Here is a 20900-nt window from a genome sequence, read left to right as displayed (position 1 = left end):
AAATAAAATGCAGAAAACAGAGTTCAACTCTACGTTAAAATAATAATATATGACAACCAAGTGTAACCAGAAATGCAAGAATGATCCAATATTAAAAAAAAGATTTTAAATGCATTTCACTGTGTTAGTAGGTCAAAGAAAAAAACAGGATCATCTTAATATATGCCAAAAATGCATTTGATTAAATTGAATATCTATTCCTGATTTCTTTTAAAGGAAGAGTTGGACTTCCTTGACATGATCTCATTCCAAATGATGAGACATCTAAAATATTTAAATCAAGATCAGGAAAAAGACTGTCCAGGGAGTACATAGGGAATCATAGGTAGTATTTAACTCTAAAATAATGTATTCCAATAGTACTTAAATTAACATTAGATCCTTTATTATGCTGTTGAAGAAACCTGAAAAATGTGTTACAGTTTATCAATCATTTTGCAAACTGATGAAGCTATGAAATCTTGGAAGAGCAACATGATATGATGCAAAACATATGAGTCGGACTGATTCCAGAATCCAGAATCATACTACTAATTCTGCCATTTTTGTTATTTGGCCATAGCAAGTTATCTAAAATCAGATTCTCGGTGCCCCTTATCTACAAAATTGAAGTAATAGGCAAGATGGAGTAAACTTGCTACTGGCTATCTCATCTCTCCTGGCAATTATTGCCAAAACCTCTGGACAAAATAAAAATGCAAACAAATAAGGACTATGAAAAGTAAACAAAGCAGATGGATTGGCAAGAGTAGTTAAAACCTGGACAAATAACCCAGACAAGTATGAATTCCACATTCCCCCTGCTCTTTTCTTTCATGGCTTTAACCTGAGGGTGGGTCTCAGTCACATGGTAGTGGCCTGGGAGGTCACCATATATCAGGCCCCTGGGGAAGGGACCCCCTGTGACTCAAAGAATGTGGAGAGAATCCCAACTTTCATTTATCTTTGATTACTTCTGCCTTTGCCCCATGGGTGACCTTGGTAGAGAACTACACGAGACAATGTGGAGGCCAAACTCCAAGATAAACCCCACTTTTCTTACTAGAGGACTTGGAAAGGGTGGCCTCAGTGGGAAACAGTGTGTGGGGAATCCTGCAGAAGAGAGAGCTGGAGAAGGGGGTCCCAATAATTCTGTGTATGAAGCTGTATAAGTCCTGGGCTTATCTCTGAGCTGCACATGCATAGGACAGGCTTGAAGCTGCTTAGCAAAGGCTTTGAAAACTGAACTGAAAAAAAACCCACCAACCACAGAAGAAGAGAGAGAACATGTTGTCTGAACCTCGTGCAAACAGAGAAAACAAACTAATATTCTCCAGAGGATTTGAAAATGACTCAAGAGTCTCAACAACCTAATATTAAAAGTTTCTAGGATATAATCTAAAATTACTCGACATACAAAGCACCTAGAAAACGCACCAATTCTCAGGAAAGAAACAATTAAGATGCCAATCTTGAGCTTATGAAATTGTCAGACAAAGAATTTAAAGCATATAAGGTTTATATGTTTACTTTATAGTTTTTATATATATTTAATTATATTACATATAGTTGATCTCATAAATATTTACCTCATATGTAATCTCATTGTATATCTAATTATATATGATATATTTCATTATATGTTATACCTTATTATATGTTTTTATATATTATATATTTAAGTATTTATATATTTATTTTATAATTATGCTCCCATGAGGTAAAGGTAAATACATTTGAAATAAATGGAAATATAGATGATCTCAGCAGAGGAATAAAATTTTTAAAAGGAACAAAATAGATATTTTGGGACTGAAAAATCACAATGTCTATGATAAACAATTCAATAGATGAGCTCAGCAGCAGGATGGAGATGACAGAGGAAGGAATCTGTGAACATGAAGATACATCAATAGGAATGATCTAATCTGAAAAATAGCAAGAAGAAAGATTGGAAAAGAATTGAACTGACCTTCAGGCACATGTGGAATCATATCAAATGGTCTAACATCTCTGTTGCTGGTGTCCCAGAAGGAGAGAAGAAAGTGGTGCAGAAAAAATAGTTGAAAAATAGGGTTGCAAATTTCTCAAATTTGGTGAAAGACAAATTATACATTCAAGAACCTCAGCAAATCCAAAATAGGAAAAACTCCAAGAAAACCATGCCTAGATAGATCACATCAACCTGCTGAGAGCTAAAGAAAAAAATGCTGAAAGCAGTTAGTGATAAATAGTATATTCCATATAAAATAAGGAGACCCCATTAGAGATTGAATGGTTATATGAGGTTAAGTGAGAAATGATATGTAAAATGTTCAGCAGATAAAAGACAAATGGTAAGTATTGTTATTCGAATTGTAATTCCTTTACAACCTCTCAACACACCATATTTATTTTCTATTATATTTCTTCAGCCTTCCTGTGGTTTCCTTTATATGGATTTGATCCCAAGAACTGGATGCAAATATGTCTTTGATATTATTTCTTGTGGTTTACCCACAATCTCTTGCTCTTGTGGAAATGAGAGTCTCTGAATTCACGTCCTGTTTTTGAGCAAGTTTTTTTTAACTTACACGGCTCCTCAGTCATTACATCGGTACAATAATGCATCTATTACTGTCTTATAGGGATATTGTGAAAATCTGATGAGATATAGAGAAAAACATAAACATTCCTGTGACCAACTAAAACACTGGAAGTCATATCTTTCAGAAACAGTACCAGTTTGGAAGCTCTGAAAGCCTAGTTGTTTCAGCCAATCTCATGAAAAAGTATTTTGGAGAGAGAAGGCTTGTCCACATTTCTCCCTAGCCTGATAATGTTGGGGATGTGTCAGCAATCCATTCATGCTTTGCCAGCTGACCCATAGGTTAGGCCAAGCAGTCACCACATGAAACCAAAACATCCTTTTTAGCAAGGCATTTTTTGGCTGTTTGATGCATATTCAGCCCTTAAATATTAAATGCTGTTTCTAGCAAAATGGAGATCATAACCTCTGTCTTCTCCGTGGTACAGGAAACTAGGAGTAGTGAAGTTAAGGCATAAAACATTAGATTCAAGTGAAAAACATTGGATTCAGGTGACTAATTTGAGCTAGCATAACCAAAACGAGTCTGAAAGCCTAAGCATTTTAACAACGTTTATAAATCTGTAACCCCCTCGGCTGCCCTCCCCACTTCCCAGAGGCTGTGAGCAGTAGCACACAAAATACCCACAAGAGGTGTGAGATCTAGGTCTCTGGGCCAAACTCAAGCATGGAGTGAGTGGGGTCAGCACGAAGCAGCACCGGGCGGCCTGGGTTGTAGGAGGATGTGAAGAATGGGTGAGAGGGGAGTCTTCTCTGAACAAAGCCATCTCTGCATAAAGGATGTCATCATGTAAAGACTGAGAGAAAGTAGGAGTCTTTCATATGCTAGAGACACTTTCTCAGAGCTTCTTAAAATCCTTGGCCAATAGTGATGGAAAAATCTCTCAAGTTTCTTGAGCTTTAGGATTCTCTGTTTAACAGAAGGCAGCAAGGGAGAGTGGAAGGAATGTGGAGCCTGCATCTAGTGTGCATTCTGCTTGGTATCCTTAGGAATACGATATGGCCTCAGTTTCTTCTTCTGTTAATAGGAAATAAGAAACCCCTGTTTTTAAAATGGGGTTTCAAATGGCATGCATGAATAATAGATACTGCTGAAGGAGAAATAGGACTTGAGGGGCGCCTGGGTGGCTCAGGTGGTTAGGCGACTGACTTCGGCTCAGGTCATGATTTCATAGTTCATGAGTTCGAGCCCCACATTGGGCTCTGTGCTGACAGCTCAGAGCCTGGAGCCTACTTCAGATTCTGTGTCTCCCCCTCTCTACCCCTGGAGTGAGTGAGAGTGAGGGGAGTGTCTACCCCTCCCCTGCTTATGCTCTGTATCTCTCTGTCTCTCAATAATAAATGAATGTTAAAAAAAAATTAAAAAAAAAGAAATAGGACTTGAAAACTTTTACATGGTACAGAGAATTCTTTTTGTTACACATGGGAAACAAAGACATGGAGAAAAATGAGGACTAACTCAGATTTGCTGTGTTAGTGCAAAATCCAGAAAACCTTACTCCATCCTGTTAGTCCTAGTCTGATTTCTGGAAGAAGAATGTTATAAAGTCTCCCTGTCCTCTGTGCTTGCCCTTTCTCCTTTCCTTTTCCCTACATGTCCATACACAGTCTGTCAGTAGTCCCACATGTGTCTCCCTCACCCCATGATGTTTCTCTCATGTCACTATTGCATTTTTTAAAAAGTGGACAAAAGTGTTATTAACTCAAGAAAACTGTTATCTCCACTTCCAACATACCATCCTAATTATGAACAAATGGTATGTCTCTATTTTTGCTAGTTTTCATGGGTAAGTGGTAAAACCCCAAATAATATCTTTGTTAAGCTGCGTCTAGGTAATCCTTGTATGTCAACAACATTTTGCCACACCTGATTCAAATTTCCTTTTTTCCATGGTACCATAAACCCTCCCTTTCTATTCCCTGCCTTGGCAATTATGTTTAATAATATTTCACGTTCTTACTTCTCTCACAGTATGCTTATTATATCTCTGAAACCTTAACCCACAAAATAAATCTAATTTAAATAAAAGAAACTATAATCCTCCAAGGATTTGGCTTGCTAACATTTTGCTTGAAGTTAGCAGAATGAGTTGCCAATCAAATGTAAGATTTACCTTAATGCGATTTAGTCATTTACAGAATTTCACCAACATCAGGAAATTCTATCAGTCACCACAGAGTAAACTAGCAGATGGGTCAATGTACAAAGTTCAAGGCTTCAGTGGAAAGAAAGAACTATATGATTAAAATGACTGATGGGGCGCCTGGGTGGCTCAATCAGTTAAGCATCTGACTTCGGCTAAGGTCATGATCTCTCAGTTCTTGAGTTCGAGCTATCTGTGCTGATAGCTCAGAGCCTGGAGTCTGCTCGGATTCTGTGTCTCCCTCTTTCTCTCTGCCCCTCCCCTGCTTGTGCTCTCTCTCTCTCAAAAATAAATAAACATTAAAAAAAATTAAATTTAAAATGACTGACAGTCAAGGCTGGCACTAGGGCACATATACCAGAACTACTCAGGACAAGGTGGGCTTTTTAGCAACAGGGAAGGGAAGCATCCTTACCTGTCTTCTGTTAGCTTCATTAGGGTTGTTCCTCGAGTAGAGAAGACAATAAAAGACATTCTTAGCTGTGGGCTGGAAAGGAAAAGAAATTCTATTAGGGCAGATAGAAAGACTATAGAATGCCATTTCCTTCCAGTCATCTTCCCTGTTTTTCCTCTCCTATCTGGCTGCCAGAGCTGAGGACCTACAACCCTAAGAGAGACCCCACAGCTGGTGTCACAAGTATTTAGCCAGTAGCCGACTTGAAACTGTGGACCAGTGGGAAGACCTGCGGTGTCTTCCGGGGACGCTGCTTCAGATTTGACACCACCGCTCAGTGACAGCGGGTGACAAATAGGAAAGGTAACATTCATCACTGCCCCATGCTCTGTCTGAAGAAGTGTAACTCTAGAAGACGACTGGTCTGCATGGTGTTTATAAAAAGGGGACCCTGATTGGGGAAATTTGATAGTGTCTCCACGGCAGTCCAGTGTATCCTCTAACGAGGGGAGTGGCTAAACCTGTTGCAGCTTGGTGCCATCAGCCACTAAGATCATACTATAAACACCCTTTGCTCTGAAAGCAGGATCACCATCAACTTTTAATTTCTGCTCGGTTTCCCAAGGAGGTGATCCCAGAAGGAGAGAAGGTGCTGATGGGTCACAAGAATATCTATTCCACTTGGTAGTTTTATACTTCTCATTATTAATATACACAGTGGCATGGCTTGTTTATGGCAGTGCTCAGGAGCTTTGTCCTGGGTAAAATCCACACTCTTAGAGGCAGAACAACTCTCAGTTGAGGACCAAACGTGTTTCTCTGTCTGCAAGATGGACTGTCCAGAAATAACAAAAGCAAAACAGACATTTAAAAAAAAAGAAAAGAAAAGATGGGACACTTGGGGAGCTCAGTTGCTTAAGTGTCCGACTTTGGTTCAGGTCATGATCTCATGGTTCATGAGTTTGAGCCCCGCATTGGGCTCACTGCTGTCAGTGTAGAGCCCACTTCAGGTCCCCACTCTGTCCCCCTCTCCTGCTTATGCTTTCTCTTTCTCTCTCTATCAAAAATAAACATTAAAAAAAAAAAGAAAAGAAAAGATGGACTATCAGACTGTAGTGGATTCACCAATAGAGTTCTGTCTGTCAGGCACTGTCTCTGGGTGGCCAACTGGTTCATCTGTCACAATGTCAACCTGTTTCTTCACCACGCAGTACCCTCCCACCCCTGATCTGGCCCCCATATCTTATAGTTCCCACCTCCTCCAACATTTCCTAAACCCTCCCTCCTTTTCCATTTCTTAGCTTAGGACTTTGCCCTCAACTATGTGACCACTGCAATTATTTCCTGGCCAGTGACCTTGCCTGTCAACAGTCTTTGTTCCAATTCATTCTCCACACTGCTTCCCGAGCTATTTTCCTAAAATATAAGTCAGACCTGTCATCCATCTGCTATAAAAATCTCCATTGGCTCCTACTGCCTCTAGGATAAAGTCTACATTCAATACCATACATCTGATGCATCTTTGGAAACCCTTATCATGGTGTTTAATACTTGGTAGGAGCCTAAGGAGTATGAATTGAATGCTGGTATCTTGAAACAGACCTCGGTTCTCTGTCCATGACACAATTCTTCCTATTACCACCCCACTGCAGCTAATCAGCAAAACACCATAATTATCATAATACTATAATAACAGTCAACCTTATCAAGTGCTCACTATGTATCAGGCACTATCATTAAGTGATGCGCACATATTAGCTCATTAAACCAGTAACAACTTTATGAGATCAGTATTATTATTGTTCCTGTTTTCCAGAAAATGAAATTGAGACTCTAAAGGACAAAGTAATGTTCCAAGGTCACACAGTGGGAAAGTAGTGGACCCAGGACTTAAAACCAAGCTCCTCGTTCTAGAACTTGGGCTTCTAAACAATTATACAGAGTTCAGCTCTAGAAAAATTGAATTTGAAATGTGGGTAATGTACAGCTCCAAGAGGCAACTAGTATATTTGATATATGAGTCTTGGCTAGAGACATAATTTGGGAGTTTTCAGCATACTAATGTGAGTGGAATTGTTCGAAGACAGTGTCAGCAGTGAGAAGGGAAGTGACCCAAATCTAGAACCAACACTAACATTTAAAGGCCCAGCTCTAGTCAGTGAGATGAAAGGAGAACCAGAAGGTGGAGGAAAGAATTTCGAAGAGAGGGAACTCTCAATCAAACGAAGCTCCTGCATCCAGCAGAATAAGCACTGCAAGACACTCTCTGTCTTTGTCCTCTTAGGGCATTAGTTAGGGACTTTGGTGAGAGCAAGCAGGTGGAGGGGGGGATGGAAGCCAGATGGCAGTGGGTTAAGGAATGAATAGGAAGTAAAGATATGGTGATACTGAGTCTTTAAAGATATTTGAGTGAGAAACCAGCAAAGAAATAGGTATCGATAGTGTCTATAGAGGAACATAGTCTGGAGATTTGTTGTTTTCTGTGTTTGTTTGTTTTTTTTTCAGATGTGGGGCAGGTGAGATTTGTTTACATCTATTGATGTAGAAATGGTAGAGAAAAATACAAGAGAAAAACAAAGACACGGAGAAGATTGGAGACAATGGGACAAAATGGACTAAAATGGAGGGGTCGCCTTCAAAGGGGGAGTACTTGAATCTCAGAGGTGAGGGGAAGGACATGCATGCATCTTTTAAGAGTAGGGCTGGAACTTTAGGAAATCACTTTTCTGTTATATACAGGGCTCTTGGTGAAACCGGGAGGTGAAGTTCTTTGCTGAGAGTGATGGGTGAGAGGTGTGGGTTGAGGTCTTGAAGGAAACAGAGAAGAGTGAATAAACACAAATCATTCATTCCTTTTCAAAATCTATCCATTTATTCAAAAATATTGATTGAGCATGTACTATGTGTCAGATACTATTACAGGCACTTGGGCTGCAGCAGTCAAAATACAGTACCTGAATCTTGGAATTTGCATGACAGTGACAGTGATATCTTGGTGCTACACTCTGAGGGGGTCCATAGACAAGAAAGGCCAGAGGAGACAACCAGAGGAAAGTGTCTTGTGGTCTGGATTAAGCCATGTCAACTTTTCTCCTCCTCAGTTTCTTTATCAATAAAATGAAAGGATTGGGTTAAGTGGTTTCTTAGTTCCTCCACCCCTACCTCTCAGTGTCTTTGATTCTAAGACAGTGAGGCATCTGGAATTGCTGAAGGAACAGCGAGAGAGAAGTGCTGAGTGGCCACTCTAAGCCAGGTGCTGGGCTACTTGGTTTGCACATGTTTTCTCTTCTAATTTTCACATGCAAACCAGGGTTCAACCAAGGTAAGTCAATTGCTATGGTTGCACAATGGAGCTTGGATTCAAGTCCACATCTGCCTAACTTCAAATCCTTTTCCAGTAGACTCCTTTGCTTCAGAAAGAACAGAAGACCAGAAGGGCAAATAGAAACAGAGCAGATACTGTCAAGTGTCTGGAGGCAGATTTGTTTTATATCACTTCAAAGGATATAATGGATATAATGGACGGGAGTATAGGAAGGACATGTTGGCTCAACGACAAAAAGACTTTTCTGGAAACTAGAATTGTCCAACTATTGAGCTGTTTGCCTCCAAAGGTAGCAGTTTCTCACCAACGCTATTCAAGTTAAGGGTAGCGAATGTCTCTTAGGATAGTTTGGGAAGTCATTGTTTTCAATTGTAGGCTTCTACAATTCTCCCAAATACTTTGATTTTAATACCGCTCATGTATTTGCTTCTTTCCCCTCCCTCTCTCTCCTCTTGGCATCTACTTTTTCCAACAATCTGGGTTTAGATGCTGCCTGCTGCAGCTTCTAATTTTTGACATCACAGAGAGGATACCTCCTAACCCTTCCCCTCCAATCAGGCAAGCAGGTAAGAGGTCAACTGAATTTGGAGGGAATGTGTTTGTCATTATATTGGTCTCAGGGGTCTTCTGAGATAAAGAATCTTATTCAAAGAAGAAGTTTATGGTTACTCACATGGGCTGGAAGACTTTACCGATGCCATGACGCAGGAGTGGGGCTGCTTTAGAGTTCACGATGATCAGAACAATTTTACCAAAGACCTTGACAACTGGCTTCAAGCACATCCATGAAAGCTATCACAGTTGTGTCTTCCCTTGGAGACTGTACCCAAGGAGGGTAAAATGACCTCCTTTTCTTTACCAGTGGACATCGATACTTACTGGAAAGTAGGACCTCCCAGGCTCTGCAACGTTTATAGTGCAGTTCAAAACTGCATTGTCCTCCCTTGGAAAGTGGTATAAAGAATGCTCGGAGAATTCTACCTGTTAGGACACACAGCCAGGCTGACCAACATGGTGGTTTCCTTGGGACTGAGGGAGCTCTCAAAATGTGAGATTTTCAGCACTATCATAGGGAAAGTTCTGGGCACACTGGAATGAATTGGTCACCTTTCACCCTACACCTTTTACACCTGAGTCCAGCTAGAATAAGCCAAGTGGCCCAGTGTGGTGCACTGTGGAAGAAAATGTTAATGATCCTTCTGAAAGAATATAGTGTTCAATAAGAGAGACAGTGGTAAAATTTTGGTCTTATAACCAAATCAGGGTCCTTCTGAAAACACAAAGCCAAAAGTTATTCTAACACGGCAAAGATTAAAACAAAGTCAAGTCTCTGGTCAAAGATCTAAGAGTCTATCTTTGTCAAAAAGCACGCCCAAAGTAGTTAGTAGTTAGCAGAATAGCAAACGTAGGCTAGTTTTACTCATGGAAGAGCACTATATATATACATTATGTTTCTCACCTGATGAATTTATGAGCCAACTGTTCCACAAAGTAATAGATTTCATTCCAGTGGTGCAGCACACTTCCTGATCTGGGAAAACAAAAGCAGATGGCACTTAATCAAGTGTTCATTCATCCTTACCTTGTATCATTTCTCTTTATGTTCTATTATCTTACATTAATTGGGCTCATTATCAGAAGCTTCTATAACTTTGGCAATCATTTGGAAAGGTGTTTAGACTCAATGTTAGCGTTCTTGAAAATTTTGTTAAAGAATCTCCCTTCCCTCCCCCTTCCATCCCTTCCACCCCCACTCCACACCCTAATGCACTAAAACAATACCTGGACCTACCCAGATTCACAGGTCGGTTTCAAATCTTTAAGAAACCATTGTTTCTGTGCAATTTAAATTATTCATTGATTAGGGAAGAAAAACAATTCCAGTTTATTTAAAGAAATTAGCACAAACTAGATGCCCAAAGACACAAAGACAAACAAATCCCCCTCCTCAAAGAGTCAGGTTTCATTTGCAAATACAGATGAAAAATCTCTAAGTAAGATGATAGCAAAACAAATCCAGCAGGAATCCAAAAGAATAATAATTAATTAACCAGTAGAGTTTATTTCAGGAATGCATGGATGGTTCAATGTTTAAGAACACTTAATGTAACTATTCATACTAATAAAAAACGAAGAAAAACTATACAGCCTTTCATTATATTCAAAAGGAATCTTCTTCCTAAAGCAGAGGGAAACTTTCTCTAGGACATATGGAATTACAGAATTTTAGATTTGAAGGGGGCTTCTTTACTTCCCAAGATTGACTTCTGTTTTACTGATATCATTTATTAACTGCTTCAGTTCAGCTTGTATTTTCCACAATGCCAATACTCTCAATCTGTTGCAGTGACTTTATAGTAGGTTTTTCTGTTCTAACTCATTCTTTGTGTAGCTACGATGCCACTTCCTTCCACTTGAGGATATGTTTCAGCTGAGCACTGCATTTCTGCCTGTCATTCTAATAATTGTTGAGGTTAAGAGTTTATTCATTCTACCCTGACATTTTGTACAAAGAGTTTCCATTTGTTTCAGATTACTTTATTCACTCATTTACCTTAATTTTAACTTCTAAAGAGTTATTCGTTGCTATTTTTTCCTTTGTTTCAGACTATTTTATAGATTTTTTAATGTTTTTATTTTATTTTTTTTTTTAGAGAGAGGATGCACACAGGAGAGGTGCAAAGGGAAAGGGAGGGAGGGAGAGAGAGAAAAAGAGAGAGGGAAAAAGAGTGAGAGAGAGAGAGAGAGAGAGAGAGAGACTCATGCAACTCCACGCTCAATGCAAAGCCCATTGTGGGGCTCCATTCCATGACTGAGATCATGACCTGAGCTGAAATCAAGAGTCAGACGTTCAACTGACTGAGCTACCTAGGCATCCCTAGCCTATGGAAATTTAAGATGGATCTGTGCAATAGATTTTGTGCTTTCATTTTCATGGCACAACAACCCAAGAATTCTCATTCTGATTGAGTATATTCCATCTCTATAAAGATAATTTATTTGTCTCTGCCCCACATCCAAAAATGATGTGTTTATCTGACCTGAAGAAAGGGGCACAATATGTTATGGTCATACAGTGAAAGACTCCGTATCATAAGGCTATCTCATTTTTCCCAACTTAATCTGTAACTTCAATTCTAGGAAATATTCTGAAAGAATGTTTTGTAAAACTCAAAAACTGACTTTAAAAATGAAATGAAGATTAAATGTCTAAAAATAATTAAAGCAATTGTGAAAAATAATAATAAAGCTGGAAAGCTTGCCCTATCTGATATAATGACTTCATATACATGACACGTGAAATAACTGTAGAGCCAATGGAGTAGAAGAGAGAACCCAAACCTCAACCTACATGAAGTCTTGCTATATAGTGAAAAAGTGACTCAGACTGAGGACAGAGAACTAACCCCCTAATAAATGACGTTATGACAGTGGATTTCTAATTGGGGAAAAAACCCAGTTAGATCACTGTCTCATACCAAATATAACCCCAGATGTATTAAAACATAATGGTAAAAACAAAACTTTAAACCATTGAGTGAATTATAGAAGGAGACTTTTATGTCCCCAGGTTAGTGAAGGGTTTCTCCAGCCAGGTACAGAAAGTAGGAATTATTTTTTATGAAAAGGATAATTTTGACTACCTGAACCATCTACAATTCTGAATGACAAATTGGTACCATAAACAGGTTCAAAGAAAAGAAAAGAATGATGTCTGCAGCAAATAAAAAAGACAAAATTTGTGTCCAGGATATGTAAATAATTGGTACAAGTAAATATTAAAAAGCAAACAATAGAAAAATAGACAAAGGATCAGAACACACAATCCCCCAAAGGGTAGTAAATCAACATTTGAACAACATTTAACTCTTCTAGGTAATACAGAAATACATATTTAAACAATTGTTTGGGAAAAAACAAGAAATTTCCTCTGGTGGCAGCATAGAGCCCTGCAGAGTTGGGGGTGAGGAGATGGACAGATGGCGAAAGGAATCTGGCAAGAAGAGGGGTGGGGACCCCTCCTCTCAAAAATAAACCTTTTCCATTCTGGCCTCTTAGCCTTTATACATATTCCAGCTGCTTGGGACACTCCAGGTCCACACTGCTCCTACTGATTCTTTAAGACTCAACTCAGTCTGTGCCTCTTGCCTTTGACTGACATAGATGGGGCCCATCACCCCTGCTCCATGCTCTCGGGGCACCATGTACATCTCTCAGTCATTACTATCTGCTCTCTCTGTGAGGGATTTAGGGATATTTGCCTCTCCAGCATCAACCTGTTTGTACAGCGGAAGAAAGAAGAGCATGAAAAGAAGAAGCCTTGATTGCTCAAGGAAGCCTCTTGATCTTTTGCCAGCTGGACACCAGCTCTCCAGCCAATTCCTGTGACCCTGTGTGAACCCAAGAAGCCTTCCCATATGGGCCAGTGACTCTAGAGCACAGCTCCTTGGTCAATGGACCTACCTAATCATCAACAGAAGAACCTACTGGCAGCTGGAAGTCTCCCAAGAGCTCACCAGAACTGCATATCCTAGCCCTGGGCTTTTAAAACTTTGGAAATCCTCTTTCATTAAAATCCAGGACATCATCCTGGACAGGATTCAATTGTATACTTCAAATTTCAAAGACTGGTCCTAGCTGCTTTCCTTCAGTCATGGGGTAAGTGGTCTAGTTCTGGGGTTAATGCTATATAAGTGCCTCAGAAGAGGCAACACATGACTGATGATAAGCCATAGTCCGATCTAGAAATCTACAAATCCTTTTCACTGGAACCAAGAGATTTCCTTGAACACTGGTCATCTGTGACCTCTTCTGAAATGTAGTGTTGTATGTTGGTTCAGGTGACCAGGACAAGGTCTATCTGAGGGGTAGTTTAAGATGCCTAGTGATTAGAGAGGAATCCCCTACTTCCTTCATCCCAAGTTTGATTTTCTCATTAGTAGAGAAGTCCTACAGCATGGGAATTCTATAGGAGGGAGAGGAGGAGGCAAAGTGTTGGTGAAATAGGGACTTGAATCAGAATTGAGGCACCATTCTTGGTTGTTTGCCTAAGGAGGAGAGGTTTGGAGTAAATTCTCAGGTTACCATTTCTTTGTTCTCAAGGATGGTCTTTATTTAACAGCTACAAATCTATTTGCATCCCTTTACTTAAATAGGTCATTCAATAATAACTCACACTTTCACACTGTCTTAAAACATTCCTTTTTCATGATTCTTCTATCTGACTGACATGTAAAATGTACACAATTTGGTATTCATGTGATTTGTTGATGCCACAAATAGGGCAAGATCTGAGAAATCACCTCGGGTGTTAAAGAAAAGTCTGTATCTATCTGAAAACCTTCTTGCTAATGGGCAGGGACTGTATTTTCTCAAGAAGAAAATAAAATGAGACCCCTAAGACAAAACTGGAGGGAAGGAGATATTTGATAGGCTTGCTTCTCCTATCCCAACTCTGCTAATAATTGCCCTGAGACTGTTGAAGTTTGTTGTTTCATACTTAAACATCATCATTCTTTATGCAATTATATAAGCCTTGATCAAAATATACCGTTTTGGGGACACACTTGAAATGTACCTAGTCTGTTACCTCAAGTGTAGGTAAATATAACCTTCTCATATTCTGGGAACCAAACTGGTTTTGTCTTCTCTGGGTTACCATGGGACCCCAAGGGTCTAACCTACTCAAGGAGCAGAGGAATATAGGATTATTTATATTGCTGCCTTGGAAGCCTTCTAGTCCTTATTACTGAGTCTTCTTAACTGGCAAAATCACACTCTGTCTCACCCCAAGGTTATATTACCCCCTGGGAAGGGAAAGAACCTCATGTCAGTTGCTTGTGGTTTTAGCCATGGAGGTGAGCTTGTTGGGGGTACTGCTCGTATTTCTTTAACCCAAATCTGCAGGAGCAAAAGGCTTACCTGCCTGGTGCCATAGTCCTGCTCCCTGCCTCATCACCACCTAGTGGTCATAGTTAGACTTCCTAACCCTGAACTCTAAATACATCATTCATGGGGCCTCTGGAAACCATCCACTGTGACCTCATCCAGACTTCTGTCGTTCTGCCACATGGATAGATATGTTAGGATAGATATAGGTCTTTGACTGAATTTGGACTTTGTGTTAAAAGATGCATGTGTCACTTGTACTTTGCCTTATAAATTGTTTTTCTGGCTTGGAATATGCCCTAGTAGGTACTCCCAGTACCTAGTTGTACCTAGTAGGTACAACCCAGGGTGGTGTGTCCATATTTGGATCATTGGCTTCCTCTCAACCCTGAGGACTTAAGTGGATTCCTCCTGGTCATAGCCAGAAATAGGGTGTTAGATGGGGAAATGGTAGAGAGTGGATTAAATTCCAGCTTCTATCCACCCTACAACGTATAAAACATACCATTAATCATATCAACCTATTTAATAGTTAATGATCTTAAAATCCCAGCTATGGAGTCCTGATGTTCTCTTCAGGCAGTAATGGCTCATCCAGCCATTGTTACCAAAGCTCCAAGGTAGAAATAAAAACTGCTTCTTAGCCCAGATTATGTAGGAGCTTGCAAATGTTTCACTGGACTCTGTTATAGGTTTAAAAAAACTGCTTTTAAGACAAAGTCGGTGGCAAACTATAGTCATGGAGAGCTGAAATGTCCATGTTGTAGAAAATCAGCAGATGTGAAATGTCCCTGATATTTGACTTAATTAAATCTTAATTCAAATACAATTCTAGTCCCTGAAGATTTCCATAATTCAGCTGGGTATCAGGACAATGTGGAGGATTCAGGCTCCTTATTGGGATTTTGTGCCTTGGTTCAGTATAAGTCTCAGCAAAATTTGGAATTCAAGGGGCCTCCAAGAATTCTGCTTGAATACAGTCCTACAGAGTTCCGTGCTTGAAGATCCATTCAATATACATGGGTCCACTAAAAATCAGAGTCAATGCCTTTTCACACCATTTTTTTGACTTGACTTTGAGAAGGGTTTCCCAGATCATGGGATGGCAAAGCCACCAGTCCTTACTACTAGCTCCACAAGAAGTAAGTGCTGGGGGCAGCTCCAAAGTTTCTTACTTATTTTTGTTTTTCTATGCCCTCTCCAATGTTTGGAATATAGTAAGAAATCAACAAACTTTTGTGTCATTGCATTCATTATGAGTTCCCAGCAAGGGATTTCACATGTAACCTGGCATTACCCTCAGATTTCTGCTCAATTACTTCCAAAGGTCTAATATGCAAAGAGTAGGAGCAAAATAAGAACTCTAAATCTCATTCTGATTTGTTTTCTGAAATACATTCTTTTGTGCTTATGTGAGTTTCCAAACCTCCCTGTGGTTAAGCTCCTTAGAAAACACAGGCTCTTTCCATTAGCCACACACACAACCAGAGTCAGAAAGAATCAAGTGGGCCAAACTGAGTTTAAATTGTCTCCTCTTCTTTTGCACATGGGTTAGAATAAGACGAAAGGGAAAACAGAGCTTATTTTTGAAACCATCACCCACAAGTCTTTTAATCCTGGAAGAGAGAGTTGCTCTAACGATGGAAATTATAAAACTGTCAGTCCCACTCTTCCTTAGCCCCACCCAACTGAAGTCACTGATGTCCTAAGTGACCCACCCAGGTCCCCAGCTAATCCTGGAAGGGTGCACAGGCTCAGGCGCCACTAAGTGGGACAAGCAATTAGTTAGTTCGTCAAAGGCCCAGCATTTATTGGCCCCCTCCCTCTGCTCCCCAGCTTCTTCCGTGGCCTCCCTCATTCCTCCTAACCTCACATTGCACTCAAATTGGCTGGAGCCCGAAACCCAGCCCACGCCTTATCCTCCTATTACTGACAGGGTTCATGGCCAAGCCTTCCTCATGCTTAAAAAGCTTGACCTTGACTCTTGCCTCTATTCCAACTTCTTCAGATACCAGTCCAGACCCAAACCAAACCATTGAGCACTCCACTTTGAGCTTGGGGGCTCCTCTCTATGTTGTGGAGACCCCAGCCCAGGACACCCAGCCCCACCCTACTGACTTGTGAGGAATTTTTCCTTTAGTCAATCTGAATGATGGCTGTAAAAACAATGACTTTCAAGCTGCAGAATGCAACCTATTAGTGATTTGGGAAATCATTTTGGTAGGATATTGCCAACATTAAAAACAAAATGAAGCAGAATGGAACAGAAATATTAGGATCTATTGCATGCTATAACAGAAAGTAATTATGTGTGGAACTTTTTGTCAATTATATGTAAGTAATATGATAGATAGATAGATGTAAACTGTATTTTCTCTTGCAAATCAGAGCAAAAGGATATTATAGCAAAATAAGTACTCCTTTCATCTCTATTAATTTGACTTTTCCAGCACACACACACACACACACACACACACACACACACACACCAGGAAAAACCTAAAATATTATCTGATACCAACTATTCGTACGTTTGGTGCAAATTTAACACAAAACTATAGTTGTTTGGAAAACAGAAATTGGTTACTTGTCCAAAAGGTATTTCCCCTCATTAAAATGAACACTAAGATGTGATAGGTGAGACCCCTCCCCCCCCCCCCCCCCAGGTTACCAGCCAAAGCCACCAACATGATGTGTGGATGACCACTAGGTGACCATGACCAGACAAGGACAGTAACGTGGCTGCCAGGGAAGTCAGAGGCCCCTTTCACATGCATATGCCAGGAGGACACAATAAGCCATGTGAGTGAGAGAAGTGGAGGCCGGGGAGGGACAAAACCTCAAATTTGATATACTGACTGTTTAAATTCTTGCACTGGGCTAAGATTTCCAGTTTGGAAAAAAGTGGTCTCTTCTGCTCACCACACCTGCATCCAGCAGGAGGGTCTTTCTTGGATTAAGAAAGCAGCTCTAAACTATTTTCTATATATCCAAGTACAGTAAAAATGGGTTTTTTTTTTCCTACCCTGGGATACATATATTTGTAATTACTGCATTTCTTTATACAGAAATTTACTCTTGAGGCTGTTCAGACCAGCAGTTATGAACACCGACTTGGTGAATGCCCATGTGAGTTTAAACTCCTGATTTGAGTTCAGACTCCTTCCTTTTCTTCCACTTACTAGTATGGCATTTGAACAAGATGTTTTGCTTTCTTACACTTCAGCTTCCTCCTTTATACAATGGGGATAATAGTATCTATCTCATAAGGATTGTTTTAAGGATTAAATCTAATGATCCCAAGGTGCCAAGTATCCTGCCTGAAACACAGTGAGCACATAGGACAGTGGCCGCTCTACCTCCTTTCCCGCCATCATGATTATTAAAGTCCCAGGGGTAAGATCTGAAGTGCTCGTTTCTTATATATCACTGACACCTGGGATTACCTCTTTCTGAAATATCTCTAAGTTTTATAGATGAAAATGGATCTTCACTGCAATTTTTATTTGGATGGACTTAATTATAAGCCACAGATTTTTTTCATATTTATTGTGCACTTTCTGTTTTAAAAACACTGAGTATCAATAAGCATTCTTTTCTTTTTTTAATGTTTATTTTTGAGAGAGAGAGAGAGAGAGAGAGAGAGAGAGAAACAGAGTGTGAGCGGGGGAGGGGCACAGAGACAGAGAGATACAGAATCCGAAACAGGCTCCAGGCTCTGATCTGTCAGCACAGAGCCTGACATGGGGCTTGAACCAACAAGCTGTGAGATCATGACCTCAGCATGACCTCAGCCGAAGTCCGACACTTAACCGACTGAGCCACCCAGGTATCCCTTGAATATCAATTAGTACCAACAACATAATTTGCAGAAATCAGTGCAAAATGAAAAGGAAAGCCTCTTGTTCAAAAATTACTAAAAATTTCAAGATGGTGACAGTAGAGCATTAAACCAAGTGCCAGCCAGACCTTTGTAAGTGCGGGCTCCTGGGTGACTGCAGAGGTCCCATGTGCCCGTGAGGCTGACCGTGCCATCAATATCCTTTGCCCATTTTCTACTGGGGTGCAAATGTTTTCTTAGCCCAGGGGTCAGCAAACTCTCTGTAGAGGGCCAGACAGTAAATACTTCAGGTTTGCAGAGTATGGTCCCCATGGCAACTGCTCAAATCTGCTGTTGTAGCACAAAAGCAACCATTGAAAGCAGCCACTGATAATACATAAATTTAAAAAGTGTGGTGATGCTACAATTGTATTTACAAAAACAGTCTGCAGGCCATAGTTTGCCAACCTCTGTCCTAGACAGTGACTTTCTTTCAGTTTTTCTCATCACAAAAATCTATGTATTTTTCCTGGTTAGCTAAAGTTTGAGTGTAGCTAAACTTTAGTGGATTTTTCCTGGTAGCTGAAATTTTGCTACTTATTTCCTGTTATTTATTGCTGAGAATGTGGACTAGAAAAATTGTGCCTTGGGATATATACGGAGGCATTCTTTGCAACTTAATAAATATTTCATGGATATTTGAAAAGAAAGTTTATTCTCTGTGGGGTATATGGTTCAAAATATATGTATTAAAACAGCCTCATTATTCATACCCTCTATGTCCTTTGAACACTTAAGTATTCAGAGAGATGTCTTTTCAGATTCCACTGAGAAAATGATTTGTTTTTCATCTTTGGCAGTCAAGAATAGATGAGAGTTATCTTAATACATTCCCTAAATATTGAAGCACCCTTGCATTTCTAGGATAAACTTTACTTGGTCTTGGTATATTCTTCTTCTACTACACTGTTAGTATTATTTTGATGATATCTGATTTTGGATTTAAAGTTTTTATTCAGTTTGGTCAGCAGTTTTGCATATGAACATGTTATCTTTAGTAGATATTGATATCAGATATATACAAGCTTCCTAAAATAAACTGGGAGACTCCATCTTTTTCTGTTTTCTGGAAAAGTGTGATACTGAAATTTTCTGTTCCTTGAAGACGAACTTTTCTAGAACTTTCCATGAAACCCCACTGGTCCAAAACCAAAGGACCTACTCACAAAGGCAAACTAGTCCCTCTCAAATGTCCACATTCTACTGGGAGGGGTTGGGGAGGCAAAGTTGGAAAGATCGAGCATTTTGCCTAACTGAATTTTCTAAAATCGCAACATTGGACTCTTATTATCACTTTGGTTCAAAATTTAGGGATTTCCATAACTCTTACTACTCAGTAGGTGGACCTGGGAGGAAGAAGGGGGTTTGGGGAGCTAAAAGTAGACTACATTTTGGTTTGTTGTTGTTGTTGTTGTTTTGTTTTGTTTGTATATGAATGTAGTGGAAGTAATTTTTTTATAGCCTGAGTAAAAAATTTCTATTTTTCACGTCCTCTTTTGAGAATCTATCCATTAAGTTTTACGTGTCTGTATAACCTCATATTAATTTCTCCGGGGCCAATTACCTCTGTTTCTTTTATGCTACATCTTTTTCTTGCTCTTTATTTCCAATATACTCTACATTTTGATGTCAATATTTTCTAGCAATTTTTCTCAGTAAGGGTATGTGGATGGCATACATTTTGAATTTTGAAAGCCTAGTTATGAAATTTAAATATCACATTTCACTCAGAACTCTATAATTACTGAGGTTTTTTTTTTTTTGAGCATTTAATGTTGTAGGCCAAAAAGAAAAAAAAATTTAACATCAGTCTGAGTCTTGCTTTTTTTGTGGGGGGAAGGGAAATCTAATTTTTTTCTTTTTTGGAGGAATGTAGACATTTCTATTTAATCTTATATTTTAAGAATTTATCTATAAGGTTGTGTATGTTGTGGATCCTTTTAAAAATTAATTAGTTTGAGTATTTGGTAGGTCCTCTAAATGTTCTCTTTTCTCTTCCTAGAATTTTTATAGTAAATATATTGTATATAGTTTATATAGATATATTTTTTTGTGTATATATGTGTGTGTGTGTGTGTGTGTGTGTGTGTGTTTATATATCCTGTTCCTAGCACCTATCTCCTGTCTCATCATTTTCAACTCTATATTCTTTCTGCTTGAGTTCTGGGAAAAACTTCTTAAACTGTCTTCTGATGAACTGAATTTACTTCCTGCAATATGGTGGTCATGGTTTCCAGTGGATTTGAGTAGTCAGAAATATACTTTCCAAAATCTTCTTATTTTCAGCATGTTCCTTTTTCCTGACAGGCTGCTCTTGTTTGTTGATGTATTATTATCTAACATTTACTGATGATACTAACTGGACATATATTTGCTTAAATGGCTTCAATGGTCATTGCCACTTCTTTTATATAATAACTATTAAAGTTTTCTTTAATCTTGATTCACTTTTTGGTAATTTCCTGAAAATTATCCCTACACCCTTTTTTTAAGAAGAATCCATATGTATTTGAAAGTGTTTTCCTATTTTCTTCACATGTGACATCTTTGCTGAATATAACATTGTAGGTCATAAATTTATCCATCAAAATTCTCCACCATTTAATGTGTCAGAAACTTTGTAGGTAACCCTTGTCTTTACCACTCATAAAATTCTTCTTTTGTCTTTGAAATTAAAAAGGATCACAAGGACATACCTAAGT

At 39.2% G+C, this 20900-nt stretch overlaps 1 protein-coding gene across 4 annotated transcripts in view; it reads right to left on the bottom strand.

Moving 5' to 3' along the window:
• Nucleotides 1-20900, bottom strand: part of ANTXR1 (ANTXR cell adhesion molecule 1) — a 221566-nt gene that overhangs the window by 185914 nt on the left and 14752 nt on the right. For all 4 annotated transcript variants that reach the window (XM_047851232.1, XM_047851233.1, XM_047851231.1 and 1 more), the window contains exons 2-3: nucleotides 9889-9960; nucleotides 5126-5197 (exon numbers count right to left, since the gene is read on the bottom strand). In XM_047851232.1, coding sequence (XP_047707188.1) covers nucleotides 5126-5197; nucleotides 9889-9960 — 144 coding nt within the window. The remainder of the gene's footprint in view (nucleotides 1-5125; nucleotides 5198-9888; nucleotides 9961-20900) is intronic.

Source organism: Prionailurus viverrinus, chromosome A3 (genome assembly GCF_022837055.1).
Source record: "Prionailurus viverrinus isolate Anna chromosome A3, UM_Priviv_1.0, whole genome shotgun sequence".
Taxonomy (NCBI): domain Eukaryota; kingdom Metazoa; phylum Chordata; class Mammalia; order Carnivora; family Felidae; genus Prionailurus; species Prionailurus viverrinus.
Note: the sequence above shows the minus strand (reverse complement) of the source record. Positions and strands in the feature narration are given on the sequence as shown.